A 19,787-nucleotide genomic window follows, 5' to 3' on the forward strand; every position below is an offset into this window, starting at 1 on the left:
GCACAGCCTTCAGTATGGATTACATCTCAATGTCAAGAAAACAAAAATCCTCACCACTGGACCAATAAACAACATTCTTATCAACGGAGAAAAGATTGAATTTGTCAAGGACTTCATTCTTCTTGGATCAACTATCAACACTCATGGAAGCAGCAGTCAAGAGATCAAATGACATATTGCATTGAGCAAATCTGCTGCACAAGACCTTTTTAAAGTGTTGAAGAGCAAAGATGTCAGCTTATGGACTAAGGTGCGCCTGACCCAAGCCATGGTAATTTCAATGGCCTCATATGGATGCGAAAGGTGGACAGTGAATAAGGAAGACCATAGAAGAATTGATGCCTTTGAATTATGGTGTTGGAGGAGAATACTGAAAGTGCCATGGGCTGCCAAAGGAACCAATAGATCTGTTTTGGAAGAAGTGCAGCCAGAGTGCTCCATAGAGACCAAGATGGCCAAACTTCATCTCTCATACTTTGGACATATTGCCAGGAGGGAACAGTCACTGGATAAGGATATCATGTTCAGTAAGTTGGAGGGTCAGAGAAAAAGAGGAAGACCCCAATGACATGGATTAGCCAATTGGCAGCATTGATGGGCTCAAGTGTGGCAACAATAATGAGGCTGGCCCAGGATCGGGCAGTGTTTCCTTCTGCTGTGCATAAGGTTGCTATGGGTTGGTATCAACTTGATGGCACCTAACAATAACAACAATATAACGGTAAGAGCTGAATAAGCATGCCACAAATGGAGAAAGGGGTGGTGTTCACCGAACCAGTGTCTTCCCCCATTCCAGCTCCACTTGATGTTGATCAAACATACCATTGGCAATTTTAGTAAAAAAGAAATAAAGAAAGAAAACCCAAAACAAAGAATGCAATATGATTGTGCACATGCACCCGTTACTTTATGTACAATAAAGGATTGGGGACAGAGAAATGAAATAATATAGAAAACTATACTGTAGTAGTCAGGATGTGGTGGAACTAAATTGTACTTTTCTAATTGTGAATGTATTCTTGGTCGGTAGTAACAGAGTTCTGGAGTAAAATAGCAGTCTCCCTTTTTAAAAGACATCTTGTGTCTCCTGCTGTAACTTGTCAATTTTATCTTCATGCTCAAGTTCCAACTGTGCAGGTGTATCGTTTTCATTGATTGGCTGGCCATCAAATTGGAATCTGATCTGCCTCACTGACAAACCCTGTCATTCACAATAGGCTTTCATTAGCTTACTAAGTGGTGTATGCCCCTTAATCTTAAACTGTACCACAGAACCATCCTGCCCCACCACCTTCAAATTAATATGATCCGTATTCTCAGTCTTGACTCTTTCCTTGAGTTTCTTGTTGCCCATGGCAAGTTCTGGAATCTCCTCAGCTGCCGCTTCACAAAAAAAGGTACCAGTTCCACACTAACGAGCACACAAACAGCGCCAGGAGTGGCCGAAGAAGCTCACCAGTCATATTTATTCTCCTGAGGTAATTAGGAATAATATGTTTTGTTTATTTTCCTGCTATTAGTGAGGAAGAGATAATTTTACTCATTTGCTGACAGGAAAAATCTCAGCTAAATTCATTTTCCAAGTTGTCATACAGGTGGTGTTTGTAAGAAGATGATGATAGCAGAGTCAAATAATTACAACTGTCTTCAGTTTCTTGGCATGAGGCTTCTAGAAAACCTTTGAAGTTATGGGAACATGTAAAGGGAACGATTCTGCCCATTTGGATAGCCCTGTTGCCAAAGGAAAATATTCTGACTTGTGATACAATACTTTCTTTTCATCATTTGAAAATTCAGTCTTTGTTAGCTTCAAGACAGCAAAGATCATAGTGTCAGGTGATCTTTCTGGCAGGTGTCCAGAAAGCTTGTTGCACTATTTACTTAACACAATGCATTCACTAATAATGGAATCTGAAGCTGGTTTCTTTAATAAATTCAGCAGTACTGCCTGTTCTCTCACTTATAAACATGTGGGTCAAGACTCTCTCCATATTTCTTTACTTCTTCATTCTTACTATTGAAAGTGAGTGCCTTTTATTCAAACCTCTTGGGTCCTATCTTTTTTCAACCCTGTCCTTAACTGTTTCTTACAACTTCTTAATGCCATGGTGCCTTTTTGCACTCTTATTCTGTGGCAAATTCATTTTTATAAAAATTATTTATTTTTTCTTCGTAAAAAAATTGCTTTTATTTTTTTAATTAAAATAGTGTTTTCACATCGCTTAAAATGTCAAATTGTTTTTAAATGCATGTAACAAAAAATTCATTATATGAACCCTCTTCACCTTCCATACCCAATCCCCAGAAGGAACCATTTTCAACTTTAGCCTTTTCTTCTGTTTTCTACTTCCACATAACTAAATAGCACGCATATTCTTATGTTGCTATTTCTTGGCTTGCCACTGGTCTATATTATCTGTAGAGTTCTGGTATGGGGCTATAGGATAAGTGCTGGGCTGCTAATGGCATTGTTGGTAGTTCAAACCCACCATTTGCTCCTAGGGAACCCTACACTGTGTCACTATGAGTTGGAACTGATTGGATGGTACTTAGCAACAACAACATATTATCACTTCCATTTTTTTCCATCAGCCCAATATAGTTAAATCTCAACTTCATTGTTTTTGCTAAATTAATATTCAATGGTCATAACATTTTGGCTATGTAAATAGTATTTGTTTCTGAACAGTTAATGTATTATGATACTACTAGCTGCTCTTAGAAAACCCTATTCTTGGTCGCTATGAATAGGAAATGACTAGATGGCACTTTAAAAGAGCAACAACATAGAATTTTTTTTTTTTTAATGAGGGAAAATTAACACTAGAAAAAATCACTATTTGTACTAATAATGTTGTTTTTGTTTTTAAGTACCATCAAGTCGCTTCTGACTCATAGCAACTCAGTATAGCGTTTCTATGTATCTATTACTAATTATTTTCTCAATACAATTTTACACATAGTCAGATACTTTAGGATTGGTTTATCAACCATTTCACATCACTATTTCCTCTCGTAAATTTTGCATTTCACATATACCATGCCCCCTGCTCACATTTCCCTATTCAATAATTTCAGTAACTTCCAATCTTCTTCCACTTACACTGACTCCTGCCCTATAATTACCCATATCAGTGATCCTTTCCACACTCTGGCATCATAATTCTTCAACACTCTCAATTTCTTCATTTCTGTTAATCTTCAACCCACATAGACTTTGGGTGATCCTTGAACCTCATAATCAATTATAATTGTTAAATCTGAAATTATAAATGTCTTCTCTTATTATCATTTTTGACTTCATCTCCTACCACCTCATTCCTCATCAAACTTGCTCTCATCAAGCTCTCTATCCCTCAATTCCAATCGAGTCTGGCCTCCATTGTCAACCATTTCAACAAATCTGTTGTTGTTAAGTGCCATCGAGTCTATTATGACCCATAGTGACCCTGTAGAGGGCTTCCAAGGAGCAACTGGTGAGTTTGAACCACCGACCATGTGGTTCATCCAACTTTGCAGTCCAGAACATTAACCCACAGTGCCACACCAGGATTCTTCAACAATGCTAGAAACCATTAATTTTTGTTTGCTTGGTTGGTTGGTGGCCTTGTTTTATTATTGCCATCATTTTGCTGGCCCCTTACATTGGGTAGACAATGTTGTTGTTGTCAAGTGCCATCTAGTCAGTTCCAACTCATAGCAACCCTGTATAGGGTTTGTGACTAGTGGCTGATGTGTTTGAACCACTAACCTTGCAGTTCAAATGACGTTTGGGCCCAGTGCTTATCCAAAGTGCCACACTTGTCTGAATAGATGCATGTTTCTAGTGGGAAAGGTAGTAGTGTAGTGGTTTATGAGCTGGGCTCGAGTCTACCATCCACTCTGTAGGAGAAATCTGAAGTTTTCTGCTCCCGTAAATATACACAGCCTTGGTTACTATGTTTTGGAACCTACTCAGTGGCACACAATGACTACCATCACCACTAGGGAAATTTGCAGCTTTGGAAGGGGCATATGTGGACTTGTGAGGGAGGAAGAAAACATCTACCTGGACATCTACAGCTAATGATAACTTAACTTAAAAATGATACCTGAAGCTATGTTTTGAAAGCCACTTCCAGTGTGGTGATATAAATGACCCTTAAAGGAGAAATGCATAAATTAAATTGTTAATATTCTATTTGTTATTCATGCTTATTCTGAATAAAGACTTGCCTAACATTGTTCCTTTACTGTTCATCTGTTAACTTATCATACTGTGGTGGCTTGTGTGTTTCTGTTATGCTGGAAGCTATGTCAATGGTATTTTAAATACCAGCAGGTTCATCCATTTTGGACAGGTTTCATTTGAACTTCCAGACTAAGACTGGGAAGAAGAAGAGTAGTACCACTTTTAAATGGTTACCCACTGAAACGTTATGAATAACAAGGGCACATATAGTGCCAGAAGATTGAAAGACTCTTAGATTAAAACTATGGAAGAACTGTCTTCTCAAACTAGGCTTGACCTTGATGATGTTAATGAAGTAAAGTTTTCAAGACCTTTATTTGCTGATGCAGCAAAACTCAAAATGAAAATAAACTGATGCGATACTTCATTAATAATCATAATGTAGAATGTGCAAAGTAAGAATCAAAGAAATTTGAAAATCATTAAAAAATGAAACAGAATGCATAAAGACTGCTATACTAGACATTTAGTGAGCTGAAATGGACTAGTATTGGCCATTTTGAATCAGACATCATATGGTTTGCTATGCCAGGTAGGACGAATTGAAGAGAAATGGTGTCACATTCATTTCCAAAAAGAGTATTTCAAAATCTATCATGAAGTACAGTGCTGTCATTGATGGATAGTATCCATATGACTACAAGGAATACCTGGCAGTGTTTCATTTTGTTGTGCATAAGGTTGCTATGAGTCGGTACTGACTCCAGGGAACCTAACAAATCAGAACAGTTAATACTACTATTATTCAATTTCTGTACCAACCACTAAAGCCTGTGATGAGGAATTTGAAAAATTCTACCAACTTCTTTAGTCTGAACTTGATCAGGTATGCAATCAAGAAGCATTGATAATTACTGGTGATGGCAATGTGAAAGTTAGAAACTAAGAGGAAGGATTGGTAGTTGGAAACTATGTCCTTAGTGATAGAAATGATGCTGGAGATCACACGATAGATTTTTTTTTTTTTTTTTAAGTTTTGTTGTGAACTGAGTGACAGTTTACATGGAAGGACATCGGCTTTACACCATCATTTCATTGCAATGATTACAATCTCTTCTGTGCATCATCAATCAACAGTATTTGCTTCCATTCCCTGTTTGGTTTGGTTTGATTTGGTTTGGGGGCAGGGGGGATGTACACAGAAACACTCAGGAATATATAATAATTTAAACAACCAAAGGGCACACTCTGGAAGCCTGCCTCCTTGCTGCCAGAAGTCCCCAGTTCCTCTCTTTTCATGAGTTCAGAGTCCTCAGCTGCTCCCTCTCTCCATGTCCTCATCTCTCCCTCCATCTCTGGTGTTGCTGCTTCTCTGGGTAGGGTCCTGCACTCTGTTTGTGCTCTTCTCTCTTGGTGGTCTTAGGGTCCTCTGTTTCTGGAATGTAAGATTAACTACCCCCCTTTTTGCTACAAAACTTCTACACTTATAGTTGTGAAAGTTGCAATTAGTCATGGTAACAATTTCTCACTATTGAATCATAAGAATCTTATGCCCATCTCTTTTCACCAAACCCATCTAGACAAGTTGACAACTATTAAGTGAGGACTCTACCTTCCCCTGCACACTCTTAAAGTAAACTCTCTCTTGAAAATTTGTAAGCCAGTCACTTCATGCCTTTATCTACCCCTCAGTTTAGGTAGCCAATGTCTAAGTTGTCCGTCCTTATCTACCCTGTATACAGAGGGGATAGGATTGATACTTGGTGGAAAGACAATTCCCTCTCAGTTGGTATTTTGTAACTACATCCATAAGTATAGGTCAAGTTCATCAAATTGTAGCAATTTACACTTGTTTCCTTTATCAAAAATTGTTTTTTGTTTTGATTATCATGCCATCGAGACTAGGTCAAATGGATATTATCTGCAAGTTTGGGTGTTCTTGTGCATCTCCCCTCACTTTATATAAGCTGGATGCTTCACTCTCAGCTTTAGCCCTCCCTGGCTATGTCCTTGTCCATGGGCTTAGACGTTCCCAGGTCTTACATGACAGAATTTTGCAAGGCCAATGACTTACTCATTAAAAACATGTTTTTAAAGGACATAAAAGGCAATTGTGAACCTGGACATCACCAGATTGGATACACAGAAATCAAATTGACTACATTTGAGGAGAAAGATGATGGAGAAGCTCTATATCATCATCCAAAATGAGGCCAGGAGCCGATTGTGGAACAGACCATTAATTGTGCATATGAAGGTCAGGTTGAAGGTGAAGAAAATTAAAACAATCCATGAGACCCAAAATATGTGCTTAAGTATATCCCACCTGAATTTGGAGACAGCCTCAAGAACAGATTAGTGGCATTGAGCACTAATGACTGAAAACCATGAGTCATGAGATGACATTAAGAACATCATCCATGAAAAAAGCAAAAGTCATTTTAAAAAAGGAAAGAAAACAAAGACCAAAATGGATGTCAGAAGAAATGCTGAAACTTGCTCTTGAGCATAGAGAAGCTAAAGCAACTGTAAGAAATGAGGAAATAAAAGAGCTGAACACAAAATTTCAAAGGGCATATGAGGAAGACAAAGTATTATAATTAATTGTACCAAGACCTGGAGTTAGAAAACTAAAAGGTAAGGACACACTCAGCTGATAACTGAAGAGAAAATTCAAGCATTAGATTGAAATATTGAAGGATTTTATAGGGGGAAAAGCGAGTCCTGTTGTGGCACTGTAGGATAAGCACTCTACCAAAAGATCGGTTTAAACCTCAAGGTCCACAGTTCAAGCTCACCAGTCACTTCTCAGAACCTTATACAGGGGTATTAAGGGTTGGAACCAACTCAACACCACTTGAAAACTTAGCGACAAACAACAAGGGGCAAAAATATTGAATGATGTAGGAAGCATCAAAAGAAGATGGAAGGAATACACAAATTACTGTACCAGAAAGAATTGGTCAATGCTTAACAATTTAAGAGCTCCTGGTGTGGCACTATAGGAAAAGACCTGGAATTCGAGCCACAGGTCAGTGGTTCAAACCCAGCAGCTGCTCTTTGGAAACCCTGTACAGGGTTACTATGAATCAGAATTCACTAGATGGCACTTAACAACAACAAAAGCCATTTTAAGAGGTACCATATTATCAAGAACTGATGGTATTGATGTAAGAAGTCCAAGCTGCACTGAAAGTAATGGTGAAAAACAAAGCTTCAGGAATTTACTGAAAACTAATTGAAATGTTTCAAAAAACTGATACAGCACTGGAAGCACTGACTTGCTTATGCCAAAAAATTTGATAGACAGCTACCTGAGCAACATATTAGAAGAGATCCATATTTGTACCTATTCCAAAGAAAGGAAACCCAACAGAATGCAGAAATCATCAAACAGCATCATTAATATTACGTGAATAAAAATATTGCTAAGTGTAATTCAAAAATAGTTGCAACTAAACAGTGACAGGGAGCTGCTAGAAATTGAAGCCGAATTCAGAAGAGGATGTGGAATGAGGGATATCATTGCTAATGTTAGAATGATCTGGACTAAAAGCAGAGAATACCATAATGACATTGACTTGTGCTTTATTGACTAAACAAAGGCATTCCACTGTGTGGATCATAACAAGCTATGGATAATATTGCAAATAATAGGATTTGCAGAACACTTACGAGTTGTGAGAACATTTATGCTCATGAGGAACCTGTACCAAGAGGCAGTAATTTGAACAGAACAAGGGGATACTGTATTTTCACCATACTTATTCAATCCGTATACTGAGTAAACAATCCAAGAAGCTGGATTCTATGAAGTAGAACATGGCACCAGGATTGGAGTGGCATCCTAATGAAGTGGGATCATTAATAACCTACAATATACAGATGACACAACCTTGATTGTTGAAAGTGCAAAGGACTTGAAAGACTTATTGAAGAAGATCAAAGACTACAGCCTTCAGTATGGGTTTCACATCAATGTAAAGCAAAGAAAAATATCACAACTGGACCAAATAAATAACATCATGATGAATGAAGAAAAGATTGTTGTTGTCAAAGACTCCATTTTGCTTGAATCCACAATCAAGCAAGCAGCCATCAAGTAACCCTATGGCATATCACATTAGACAAATATGCTGCAAGAGACCTTGTGTTAAAGAGCAAAATGCCAGTTTGAGGACAAAGATGTGCCTGACTCAAGCCATGGCATTTCCAGTCACTTTGTATGCATATGAAAATTGTGCAATGAATAAGGATGATCAGATAAGAATTGATGTATTTAAACTATGGTCTTGGCACAGAATATTTAAAGTACCATAGACTGCCAGAACAAACAAATCTGCCTTGGAAGAAGTACAGTCAGAACACTCCTTAGAAGTGAGAATGGTGAGACTTGGTCTCTCTTTCTTTTGGTGTGTTGTCAGGGTGTATCAGTTCCTAGAGAAGGACATTATGCTTGGTAAAGTGGTGAGTAAGCAAAAAAGAGGAAGATCCTCAACTAAAATAATTGACACAATGGCAGCAATAATTTACTCAAAAATAACGATTGTGAGAATGGCTCAGGACTTAACAGTGTTTCATTTTTCTGTATATAGGGTTGGTATGAGTCAGAACTGATTGGATGGTACCTAACAACAACAACAATATTGGCCTTGATTTCTTGAGTGAGATCTTGCACTGAGGAGTCGATGGCCAAGATCCAGAAGTCTAGATAGGACTTAAATGTTAGTTAATTGAAGTTGTTGCAATTATGCTGATTTGAACTTAGAAAAGTGTACAAAGGACCACCACAACATTCTTGAGGAAATATCACCTATACTATATTTGACTTTCTTACCTATTCTTTGTTAGTTGCTTTAAGAGAGAAGCCCATGAGAAAATTGTATCCAGAATCAGTTGGCATTTAGGGTCAGTTCTAATAAGGTCAGTTGCTTTTTCAATGTTGTTGTTGTGTGCTGTGGAGTTGGTTCTGACTCATAGCAACCCTGTACAGGGTTTCCAAGGCTGTAAATCTTTACGGGAGCAGAAAGCCTCATCTTTCTCCCATGGAACAGCTGGTAGTTTTGAACTGCTGACCCTAGGTTTGCAGCCCGATTTGTAACAACTACACTACTAAATGTAGCCAGTACTTATTGAGCCGCTATATGTGTTCATTCAGTACTGTGCTAGATTCTAAAGTATATATCCAAAATAATGACTCATTCTTTACTCTTAAGTTTGATTTTTTTTCTTTTGTGGTAGTGAGATGGTACTAAGAAAATCTGACTTAAATATGTAAACTAATATGAAAAATATTCGAGTTAATACCCCCAAAGAGCTAAAGCAAACTTAGTTTGTTGGTTTACATTGTTTCAATTTTCATGGAGGTACTAGATCTTAGGATGTGCTTCAAAGGATAGGTACAATTTGGATAGACAGCAAAGACAGAAGATATCCTAGCAGCGCACATCATAAGTAAAGGTCCAGAGTTAGGACTAGTATGGTATATGCCCAAGGCAATATCTACTATGGCTGGAATAGAAAGCATTTTGATAAATAGAAATGGTTAATATAGTCATGTAAGTATTTGAAAGTTTGATAGATAGGTAGATAGATGGATAGATAAGAGTCCTGGTGTGGTGCTATGGGATAATTCAAGGTTGCTTTGAACAGTTGATCTTGTGGTTTAAAACGACTGTTTGCTTTCTAGTGCTTTCTAGTCCTGTGTGACACCATAGGATAAGGACTCTACCTCAAAGTCGGTTTGAACTGCAAGTTTGGCTGTTAAAATTCACCAACCATTACTTTGAAACCTCAGAACTGACTCAAAAGCACTTAACAGCAAATATATATATAGAGAGAGATATATATTTTTTGTCCTGGTGTGGCACTGCGGGTTAATGTGCTGGATTGATAGGTCAGTTTGAACTGCAAAGTTGCTGGTTCAAGGTCGCTGATCCTCAGAAACCTATGGTGTTACTGTGAAGTGTGTCAAGTCAATTCTGATCCATAGAAACTCTGTATAGGCTTTCCAAGGAGTGACCAGTGAGATTGAACTGCAGAACTTTTGGTTCAAAGCGACTTTGCAGTCTAGTGCATTAACCCAAATCACCACACCAGGACTCCTGGAAATTTTATAAAGGGTAGCTATTAGTTGGAACTGGTATGGCACTGAGGGTTAATGCGCCAGACTGCAAAGCCATTTGAACTGCAAGGTTAGTGGTTCAAGCTCACCAGTCACTCCTCGGAAACCCTATACAGGGTCGCTATAGGTTGGAACTGATTTGACGGCACTTAACAACAACAACATATATATGTATATGTATATGTACATGCATACACATACGTACCCAGCCTTCGGTATGGGTTGCACTTCAATGTAAAGAAAGCAAAACTCCTCACCACCAGACCAATAAATAATATCCATATAAATGGAGAAAAGATTGAAGTTGTCAATGACTTCATTTTGCTTGGATCAAAAATCAACACTCATGGAAACAGTAGTCAAGAAATCAAATGGCGTATTGCGAGCAAATATGCTGCACAAGACCTCTTTGAAGTGTTGAAGAGCATAGATGTCAGTTTGTGGACTAAGGTGAGTCTGATACAAGCCTTGGTATTTTCGATAGCCTCATATGCATGTGAAAGTTGAATTATGAATAAGGAAGACCATAGAAGAACTGATGCATTTGAGTTATGGTGTTGGAGGAGAATGTTGAAAGTACCATGGACTGCCAAAAGAACAAATAGATCTGTGTTGGAAGACGTACAGCCAGAGTGGTCCTTGGAAGCCAGGATGGCCAGACTTTGTCTTTCATACTTCAGACATATTGTCAAGACGGACCAATCACTAGAGAAAGATATCATGTTTGGCAAAGTGGATGGTCAAAGAAAAAGAGGAAGACACCCACTGAGATGGATTATCAAAGTGGCAGCATCAATGGGCTCAAAGATTGTGAGGTTGACCCAGAATCTGGCAGTGTTTTGTTCTGCTGTGCATAGGATCACTATGAATTGGCACCAACTCAATGGCACCTAACAACAACATATATATATATATATGTTGTTGGGTGGAATAAATAGTAAACATTAGTCTGCAAACTGAAAGGTTAACTATTCACATCCATCTAGAGGTACCTGCAAAGAAAGGCCTGGTGATGTAATTTTGAAAGGTCACAACCATTGAAAAGTCTATGGAATACAATTCTACTATGAAATACATGGGGTCACCATTAGATAGAATTGATTCAATGGCAACTAGCATATATGCACTCATGCACACACACACACAGTAATTGCTAATTCTGTGACATTTAATCATATATTGTCAAATGTGTCATGATGTTTACAAGTTTAAATTCCTGTCAACTCATGCCCTCTCAGGCATAAGTATAGGAGGTTTTACTCATTTAGAATATATTCATTGCCTCCCTAGGAAAGCACCTCCAGTGAGTACTTGGACAAGATAGTTAAGTTGAAATAGGTATCAAGTGAAACTCTACAAAAATACAGTTTGTTTTATTTATTTGTTTTGGTGTTTTCCTCTTTTTAAAATAACAATTATCTGTTTTCCTTGTTTAAAATAAAAAAGAACACATGGAGGACAGGCACACACATACACAAAAATATCTGCCACTCACAAATAAATACTAATACTTTTGTGTGTTCTACTAGACTTTCAAATATATACATATCATAATAAAAATGTAATAATACTATAGACTGTTTGTGTCTCTGTTTTTCACTTGCTGGTATTTTGTGAATGGCTTTCCATGTCCCAGACATGATTATGAATATTCCTCTTTGCTTAATTTGCAGCTCTCACATTTGCCTCTACATGCATGATCTCTTAGGATCTACAATCAGAGGCCAGGTTGAAAAAGAAGTATCAAAGACAAAATTAGAAACCCAATATCATCTATATACTTAGGAATAGATACATTAAGAGGGAACCTTGGTCCCAGTAGCAATATCAAAGATTGCATGGTGTACAACCTATGTTATTATCCTCCAGGCAGTGAGCCTTGGGGATGGGAGGCAAGATACAAACAATATAAAAAAGTTTGGTGCAAAACCATAGGAAGTCAACAGAATGAGTCTTATCTAGTATTCTATTCATAATAATTTTTGCTCAACATTTTAAATGTGGCAGATGTCTATGAATTTTCTGCACTTGTTTCTAAACTAGTCTTTCCCATGTCAGATAGACTAGATTTATAGTTCAAATGATACATGGAGTCCAGTGAGAAATACATAAAAACACAATAAATTAAGTAGGTTTATTTAATTAACTTTAAGATACACTACTAAATCAAGATGGATTTCACTGAGATGTAAGTCTAAATGAAAGTAATTTTCTATAAACTATATAATTTCAATAATTCACATTTATTTTTCCCAAAAGAGACAGACAACTAAACCATTTGTGATAATGGGCAATATATACACATATATATATTTGTTTGACTATTTTCATTAAGCACATATGTTAAATAATTTTTACATAAAATATTCAAATTTTGTATTAATTAGACTACTCAGCCTTGACTGAGATGAAACTGAAAATGCTCTTGTAATGTTTCTTGTTCTTTAAATTCCTGTCATATTGAAAACTGTATGCTTCAGATGCAGAGAAAGTCTCACCTAATTTATGTGATGACTTTGAAATGAGTTATTTGCATTAATTCTTTATTTTACTGATTTTAATTTCACATCAAAACATCTGTGAACTTTGAAAAACTTGATATTGTTTATAACTATTATTGATGCTTTGTCTAGGTTATAATTCAGGATGCTGGCCCTGAAAAATTGGATCCCAAGTATTTTGGAGAGTTGCTTGCTGATCTAAGCCGTAAGAATATGGACCTATATCACTGCTTATTAGAACATTTGCAGAGAATTGGAGGAAGGTACTGTAGATATCTCTTTTGTCTCACATTGTAAATGTTATCAAACATTTTACAACACTACTGTTGTTAATGGAAAAACAAGGAAAAAATATGAGAGAACTGAGAAAGTGTCTAATTTTAAGAGTTAATGTGTTGCTCAAACACTTTATAGGTTTTCAGAAATTATTAGCATTCTTTAAGGTGAGAACTTTTTATGAAAATCATCAAAGACCATATCAGTTATTTTAAGATTTCTGTATGCCTTTAATTGTAATGCACTTTGATGACAAGAAAAAAATTATTAGGCAAGGAGTTTTTTAAAAACGCATAACATAGCATGACTTGTTCTGAAATATTACACTGATAGTATATGACAGAATCCCATTGCCAATCATTGGCAATACTGTTTGTCTTCTACTGATGTGTGCTCAACATTGGTTGGTTGGTTATTTGCCATGGAGTTGGTTCCGACTCATAGTGACCCTGTATAGGGTTTCTGAGGCTATAAATCTTTATGGGAGCAGAAAGCCTCATATTTCTCCTGAGGAACAGTTGGTAGTTTCAAACTGCTGACCTTAAGGTTAACAGCCCAACTTGTTACCACTACATTACCAGAGCTCCTTATTCAACATATAGAGGCCATAGTTTAATATGCACCATTGAGTACTTTGTCTTTATTAACCAATTTGCACAATAACCTAAAAAGTTAGAAACCCTCTTCAAGTCTCCAATTTCAGATAGAGAGTAAGTCATTAACATTAACTTAAGGTCGCATGCCTAGTAAGTGCTTGAGATGAATTCATGCTTTTGTAAAGTAAACGTTCACCTATAACCAATCACTTAGGTCTTCTACAACGTCTTTCTTAGATCCCTGGTTTGGTTATGGTGCTCTTATTCTGTACATTTGTGGTGCCCAGTAGATATTTCTATCAAAGGATAACACTGTTAAATCAAGAGGCATATGAAGATATAATACTTAAGCACTTTGATTGTAGAATATGAATTCATATATTGGGTCCGTGTGTTAGTTTTTGCTATATGTTAGATGCCTGTTGTTAGGTACCATTGAGTTGATTCTGATTCATAGTGACCCTATGTAACAAGTACAACTGACCCATAGGGTTTTCTAGACTATAATCTTTATGGCAGCAGATTGCCAGGTCTTTTTCCTGGGTGAGTTTGAACTTTTGACTTATTGGTTAGCAGTCGAGCCCCAGGTATATTGTTAAATCTTCTGTGTCCCAGTTGCTTCATCTATAAAACAGGTGTTATTCTAATAGTATTTATCTCATAGGTTTTAAAATAAGCAGCATATGTAGGAAGTTGTTGAAAATAAATCTACAAAATCAGAAAAGTTTCATCAAACTTTCCAAGGGATTCTGATGCATGCTCAGTTTTGAGAAACACCGGCCAAAGGTCATAGGAGTGGCAAAAGCTGGGACTGGATTCTGCACTTAGGGAATATTTTTGCCTCAAGCAAATCACTTAACATTGGACATACTAAATGTGTTAGATCAAGATATTGAGGAATGAATTATCAAATTTTTGAATTTTCAAACTTGAAAAGGTCACAGGATTTAAATTTGTTTTACATTGTTTGAATTTTGTTTTGGAGCAATTGTATGAAGTACAGGACAGGATAATATTCATGTTTTGTATTGCCCAACAACAGTTCAGGGAGTGCAGCGGCTCTGTAGGATAATCACTGGGCTTCAAACCACAAGGTCAGAGGTTTGAGCCTACAAGCCACTCCATGGGAGAAAGATGAGGCTGTCTGCTCCCGCAGAAATTTACAGTATTGAAAACCCTGTACAGGGTCACTATGAGTCAGAACTGACTCAATGACACTTAACAACAACAACAATTTAGAGCACATTGCCTGGACAATGTAGCTACTCAATAAAGATCTATAGAATGACTAATTTCTTAAACCCATGTCTACAGCCGTATCATCCATAATACAACCAATCTCATCTAAAAGTAGAGAGTTGTGGTGGTGGTGGTTATGTGCCCTGGAATCTGTTCTGACTCATGGTTTCTGAGGCTTTAAATCTCTACTGGAGCAGAAAGCCTCATCTTTCTCCTGCAGAACCGCTGGTAGTTTCAAACTGCTGACCTTGACATTAGCAGCCTGACTCATAACACTAGGCTACCAGAGCTCCTTAAAAGTAGAGAGTAGTGAAGCTAAATTATTTTATAACAATCACCCAGATTAAGGTGTGATCCAGTGTTTGGAATGATTTTCTTTCATTGAGGATTTTTATAAATATGTGTAAGTGACCTGAATCTGTAATTAAGGACTAGAAAGTCTTGCATTTAATTTATAGAGCATCTACAAATACCAAAAAGAACATAGAAAGCTCATGTGTCTATATCAATAAATATTCCAGAGTGCAGGTGATCTCACACTGACTCAATACTTAAACTTTTTTCTTTTCAGATGGTTGTTAGTTTCTTTCTCTTCATTCCTCTATCACTCTCCCTCTATTCTTTCTTCTTATATTTTTCCATTCCCTCCATCCCATCCTTCCTTCTTTTCTTTCTTTCTCTCTCCTTAACTCTTTCCTCCCATCCCTCCTTTCTTTTTTTACAAGAGGGTGAGGTGGCATATAATACCCGGGATAATGCGCTGGACTGCAAGGTCAGTTTGAACCACAAGGTCGCTGGTTCAAGCTCACCAGCCGCTCCTTGGAAACTGTATACAGGGTCACTATGAGTCGTAACTGACTCAGCAGCACACAGCAACAACTCAGTTTCTCTTTTGCTCAATGTAGTTATAGCCAGTATCCCTGAGTGCTTAATGAAGATGTGACCAAAACTGACTTTTCCACTTCGCTGCACTGCTGTTTTTGTTCTATTTCCCTCCTCTTTCTCTTCCCTTTTGTTTCCACTCCCCCACCCCAAACTACAATTTAGCAATGAGTGGGCTTCATGGTCAGAATAAGGAAGGTTGTCTCATAAAACCAGTCCAGATACTTGTTTAAATTCCAGGACAAAATGCTGTTGATTGATCCTTTTTTTATTACTTTATTTAGTTTTTTATTAGTTTTAATTTTTCCTATTTAAAGAAAGAAGCAAATGACAAGGGGCATGTGTACTAGGTTGGGATTGGAAGACAAAATGATTAGTTATCATTTCAGTTAACAGTAGTTAACAATGACTCAGGAGTCCTGGTGTGGTGCTGTGGGTTAATGTGCTGGACTGCAAAGTCAGTTTGAACCGCAAGGTCGGCAGTTCAAATTCACCAGCCACTCCTCGGAAATCCTATACAGGGTCTCTATGGGTCGGAACTGACTTAACAACATTTAACAACAACAACAACAACAGTGACTTAAGGGTACTAAAACTGCCTTGTGATTCATATTTTAACTTGTTTTAGGTTCCAACAAATTACAACATATAAACATCAGCCCCCCCCCCCCCCTTCAAAAAAACAATTCTAGAAGATATTTTGTTTAGCTAGGGATTCCTTGTAATCTCTATTTGGGGCATCTGAGGAAATACCACAGACAGACAGACAGACAATTGCATATTTGCATTCATGCCTCAGGAAACTAGACCTCAATTTTTTTTTTTTTCTATGCACCAGCCTGCATATTTTTATAAGGGCATGTAAGTTGTTTTGTTTATCTTTGTAAGCAATACAAAGGAATCGCTTAGAAGGTAAAGTTAAGAGCTACTTGTACTGGTTCATATATCTAAAATATTTTCCCCACTTCTGGTTTTGGGTGGCAGTCAGAGAAGCAAGGTAGGGTACACTCTGGTGAGAGGGAAGGGGGATCTCATGAAGGAAGAGCTCATAGAGTAAATCCAGAGATCCAGATCTAATATAAGATTCAGGATTACAGTCTCCTAATCTCGCATATGTGAAAAAATCATGATACAAGGAAAATATGGGCATTTTAGGAATCTGGAGGCTGGACCCTCTTGGCGACTACCCCGCCCTGGCAGAGTTTAGAGGGTGAGGCTAAAGCCAGCCCAGTTCAGAAAGCAGCATTTCCCGCAAAAAGGGAGAAAGAGACAGTAAACCTGGGGAAACTACACACTTCTTGCTCTCCCTGTCTAAACTGTCCCAACGTTAGTTCTCAGCCCAGACATCAGGCAGAACAGTTTTCCCACGGTACAGAGAGAGAGAGAGCTGGGTGGCGACTTATGACATCACTGGCAGCCCCAAATCTGAGCCCGTGTATCTGAGCCGGGGTGGGGCACCTTGCCATCCTTCCAGGTAGCAGATTGGAATTTCTAGCTATTGTGCTAGCAACATACACCTGCTGAGACTGCCAAACTGGTCAATACAAAGAAATTTGCAAAACCGAAACCTCAGCTTAATAGGACTCAACCATCCTGAGATTTGCATTAACTCCCCAGTATATATCTGCCCACTTATACAGTAGTGGCTAGAAGAGGGGCCTGAAATAGAGGTCACACCCATCACCTGCTAGAGGCTTCTATGTGCACACATACTGATGGAGTAGCACGGGAAAGTTGACCAAAGCTGCATTTCTGCTCCAAAGTGGTGATTTTTGTCTATATGTCTATATTACTTATGCTTTTGGTTCTTTTGATCCCACATCTTTCCCGGAGGTGGGAGCTTTTTTTTCCTCCCTACATCACCTAAGAAGAGACAGGAATTGTGGCCATATAGCCAAGCTATAAGAATACACCATCATACTCCACCACTGAGAAAAGACCGAACAACACCTGCTACGCATTACAGGTGATAAGGGAAGCCTAACTCCTGATCATAATAATAATAATATAATAATAAATTATAATCATGACAAATAAGAAACAAAAAACTTTACCAAACATGTCTGAAAACAGAAGAGACTAGCTGATGCAAATGAGCTGGAGACAGACAAAGGCTTTATACAAGAGGAGGAGTGGGTTCTGGATATGCCTGAGAGGGAATTCAGAAGAATGATATGGAAACAAATTCAAATACTCCAAAAAGGGGGCAAGAAAATAAGGAAGAAGCAAGGAAAGTACTGCAGGGACAATCAAATAGGACTGACACAGGATTGGAAACAATTCAAAACCTGCAAAAAGATGTCCAGATGATCAATAATAAGATATCAGAAGTGTACAATAGGCTGAAAGGGAAAAGGAGCAGACTAGAAGAGATGAAAGCCAGAACTAGCGAACTGGAAGACAAATCTCTCAATGCTGCCAAGATAGAAAAGCAAGCAGATAAAAGGATAAAACAATCTGAAGAGAGTCTAAGATTCATGCTGGATAACATGAAGAGGAATAATGGAAGAATTATTGGCATTCCAGAACAAGAATAATCAGAGAAGTCCACAGAGGAGATAGTTGAAGAACTTCTGGAAGAAAATTTCCCCAACATCTTGAAAGATGAGAAGATAAACTTTCAATGTACACCAGGAAGGATAGACCCCAAAAGAAAGCCTCCAAGGAATATAATAATCAAGCTCTCCAAAATCAAAGACAAGGAAAGAATGCTAAATGTAGCCAAGGAGAAGAGAAATGTAACTTATAAAGGCAAGCAAATTAGATTAAGCTCTGACTATTCAGAACAAATCAAGCAGTCAAGAGGCAATGGGGAGACATATACAAAGACCTGCAAGAAAAAAACTGTCAACCAAGAATCATCTATCCAGCAAAACTATCAATCAAATATGATGATGCTATCAAAACATTCCAGGATAAACAGAATCTGAGAGTTTTTATCAAAACCAACCCAGCACTTCAAACCATCCTAAAGGGAGTTCTGTGGATGGAGAACTAACAAGAACAGACAACAAACAGAGATTGACACGTATGGCAACACCACCTGGAACACAATCAACAGATAACAGAGTCCAGAACAGAACGAGACTACAACAACAAACTCAAAGGAGCGGAGAGATCAACTAAAGGCCAAAAATATATCAATGTCAAAGAAGGGACAAACACAGCAACAGAAGCCCAGGTGGTGGGGATGCCAGGTAAATTACAGGTTACAATGGAGTTTCCTAAATGCAAAGAAAAGTGAGTAGACTACAAGGTAACCCCAAAGAAAGTTAACACTCCACAACATATCATAAAAACAAATTCCTAAGCAGAGCAAGCTAACATAGAAACTTGAAGAAACCGACAAGAAACAACTCAAAAAACACAAATCCAACACAAGAAGGAAAGCAGAAACAAAGAACGAACAGCACCACCAAAAAGTAACATAATGACAACAATCAATTCATACTTATTGATAATTACATTGAATGTCAATGGATTGAATGCACCAGTGAAGAGACAAAGAGTGGCAGAATGGATAAGAATGCTAGATTCATCAATATGCTGCCTGCAAGAGACACACCTTACACACAAAGACATAAACAGACTAAAAGTTAAAGGATGGAAAAAAATATACCAAGCCAACTGCAACAAAAAACAAGCATGAGTGGCAGTACTAATTTCCGACAAAGCAGACTTTAAGATAAAAACCAGAATACGAGACAAAAAAGGACACTATCTCATGTTCAAAGGGTCAATTGAGCAAGACGATATAACCATAATAAATATATACGCTCCCAATGAAAGAGCACCAAGATACATGAAGCAAACTTAAATGGAATTGAAGAAAGAAATAGATAAATCCACAATTATAGTGGGAGATTTCAACACACCACTTTCAAAAAGGGATAGAACAACCAGAAAGAAACTCGACAATGCTACAGAGGAACTTAACAACACAATCAACCAACTTGACCTCATAGATTATACAGAGCATGCTATCCAACAACACAATA

The 19,787-nt window shown here is 37.7% G+C and overlaps 1 protein-coding gene across 1 annotated transcript in view; it reads left to right on the plus strand.

Moving 5' to 3' along the window:
* POF1B (premature ovarian failure, 1B) overlaps positions 1-19,787 on the plus strand; it is a 287,784-nt gene that overhangs the window by 186,752 nt on the left and 81,245 nt on the right. Inside the window, exon 10 of the mRNA XM_006871314.1 lies at positions 12,929-13,059. Within this exon, the coding sequence (XP_006871376.1) occupies positions 12,929-13,059 (131 nt within the window). The remainder of the gene's footprint in view (positions 1-12,928; positions 13,060-19,787) is intronic.

This window comes from Chrysochloris asiatica, unplaced genomic scaffold (assembly GCF_000296735.1).
Source record: "Chrysochloris asiatica unplaced genomic scaffold, ChrAsi1.0 scaffold00167, whole genome shotgun sequence".
Taxonomy (NCBI): domain Eukaryota; kingdom Metazoa; phylum Chordata; class Mammalia; order Afrosoricida; family Chrysochloridae; genus Chrysochloris; species Chrysochloris asiatica.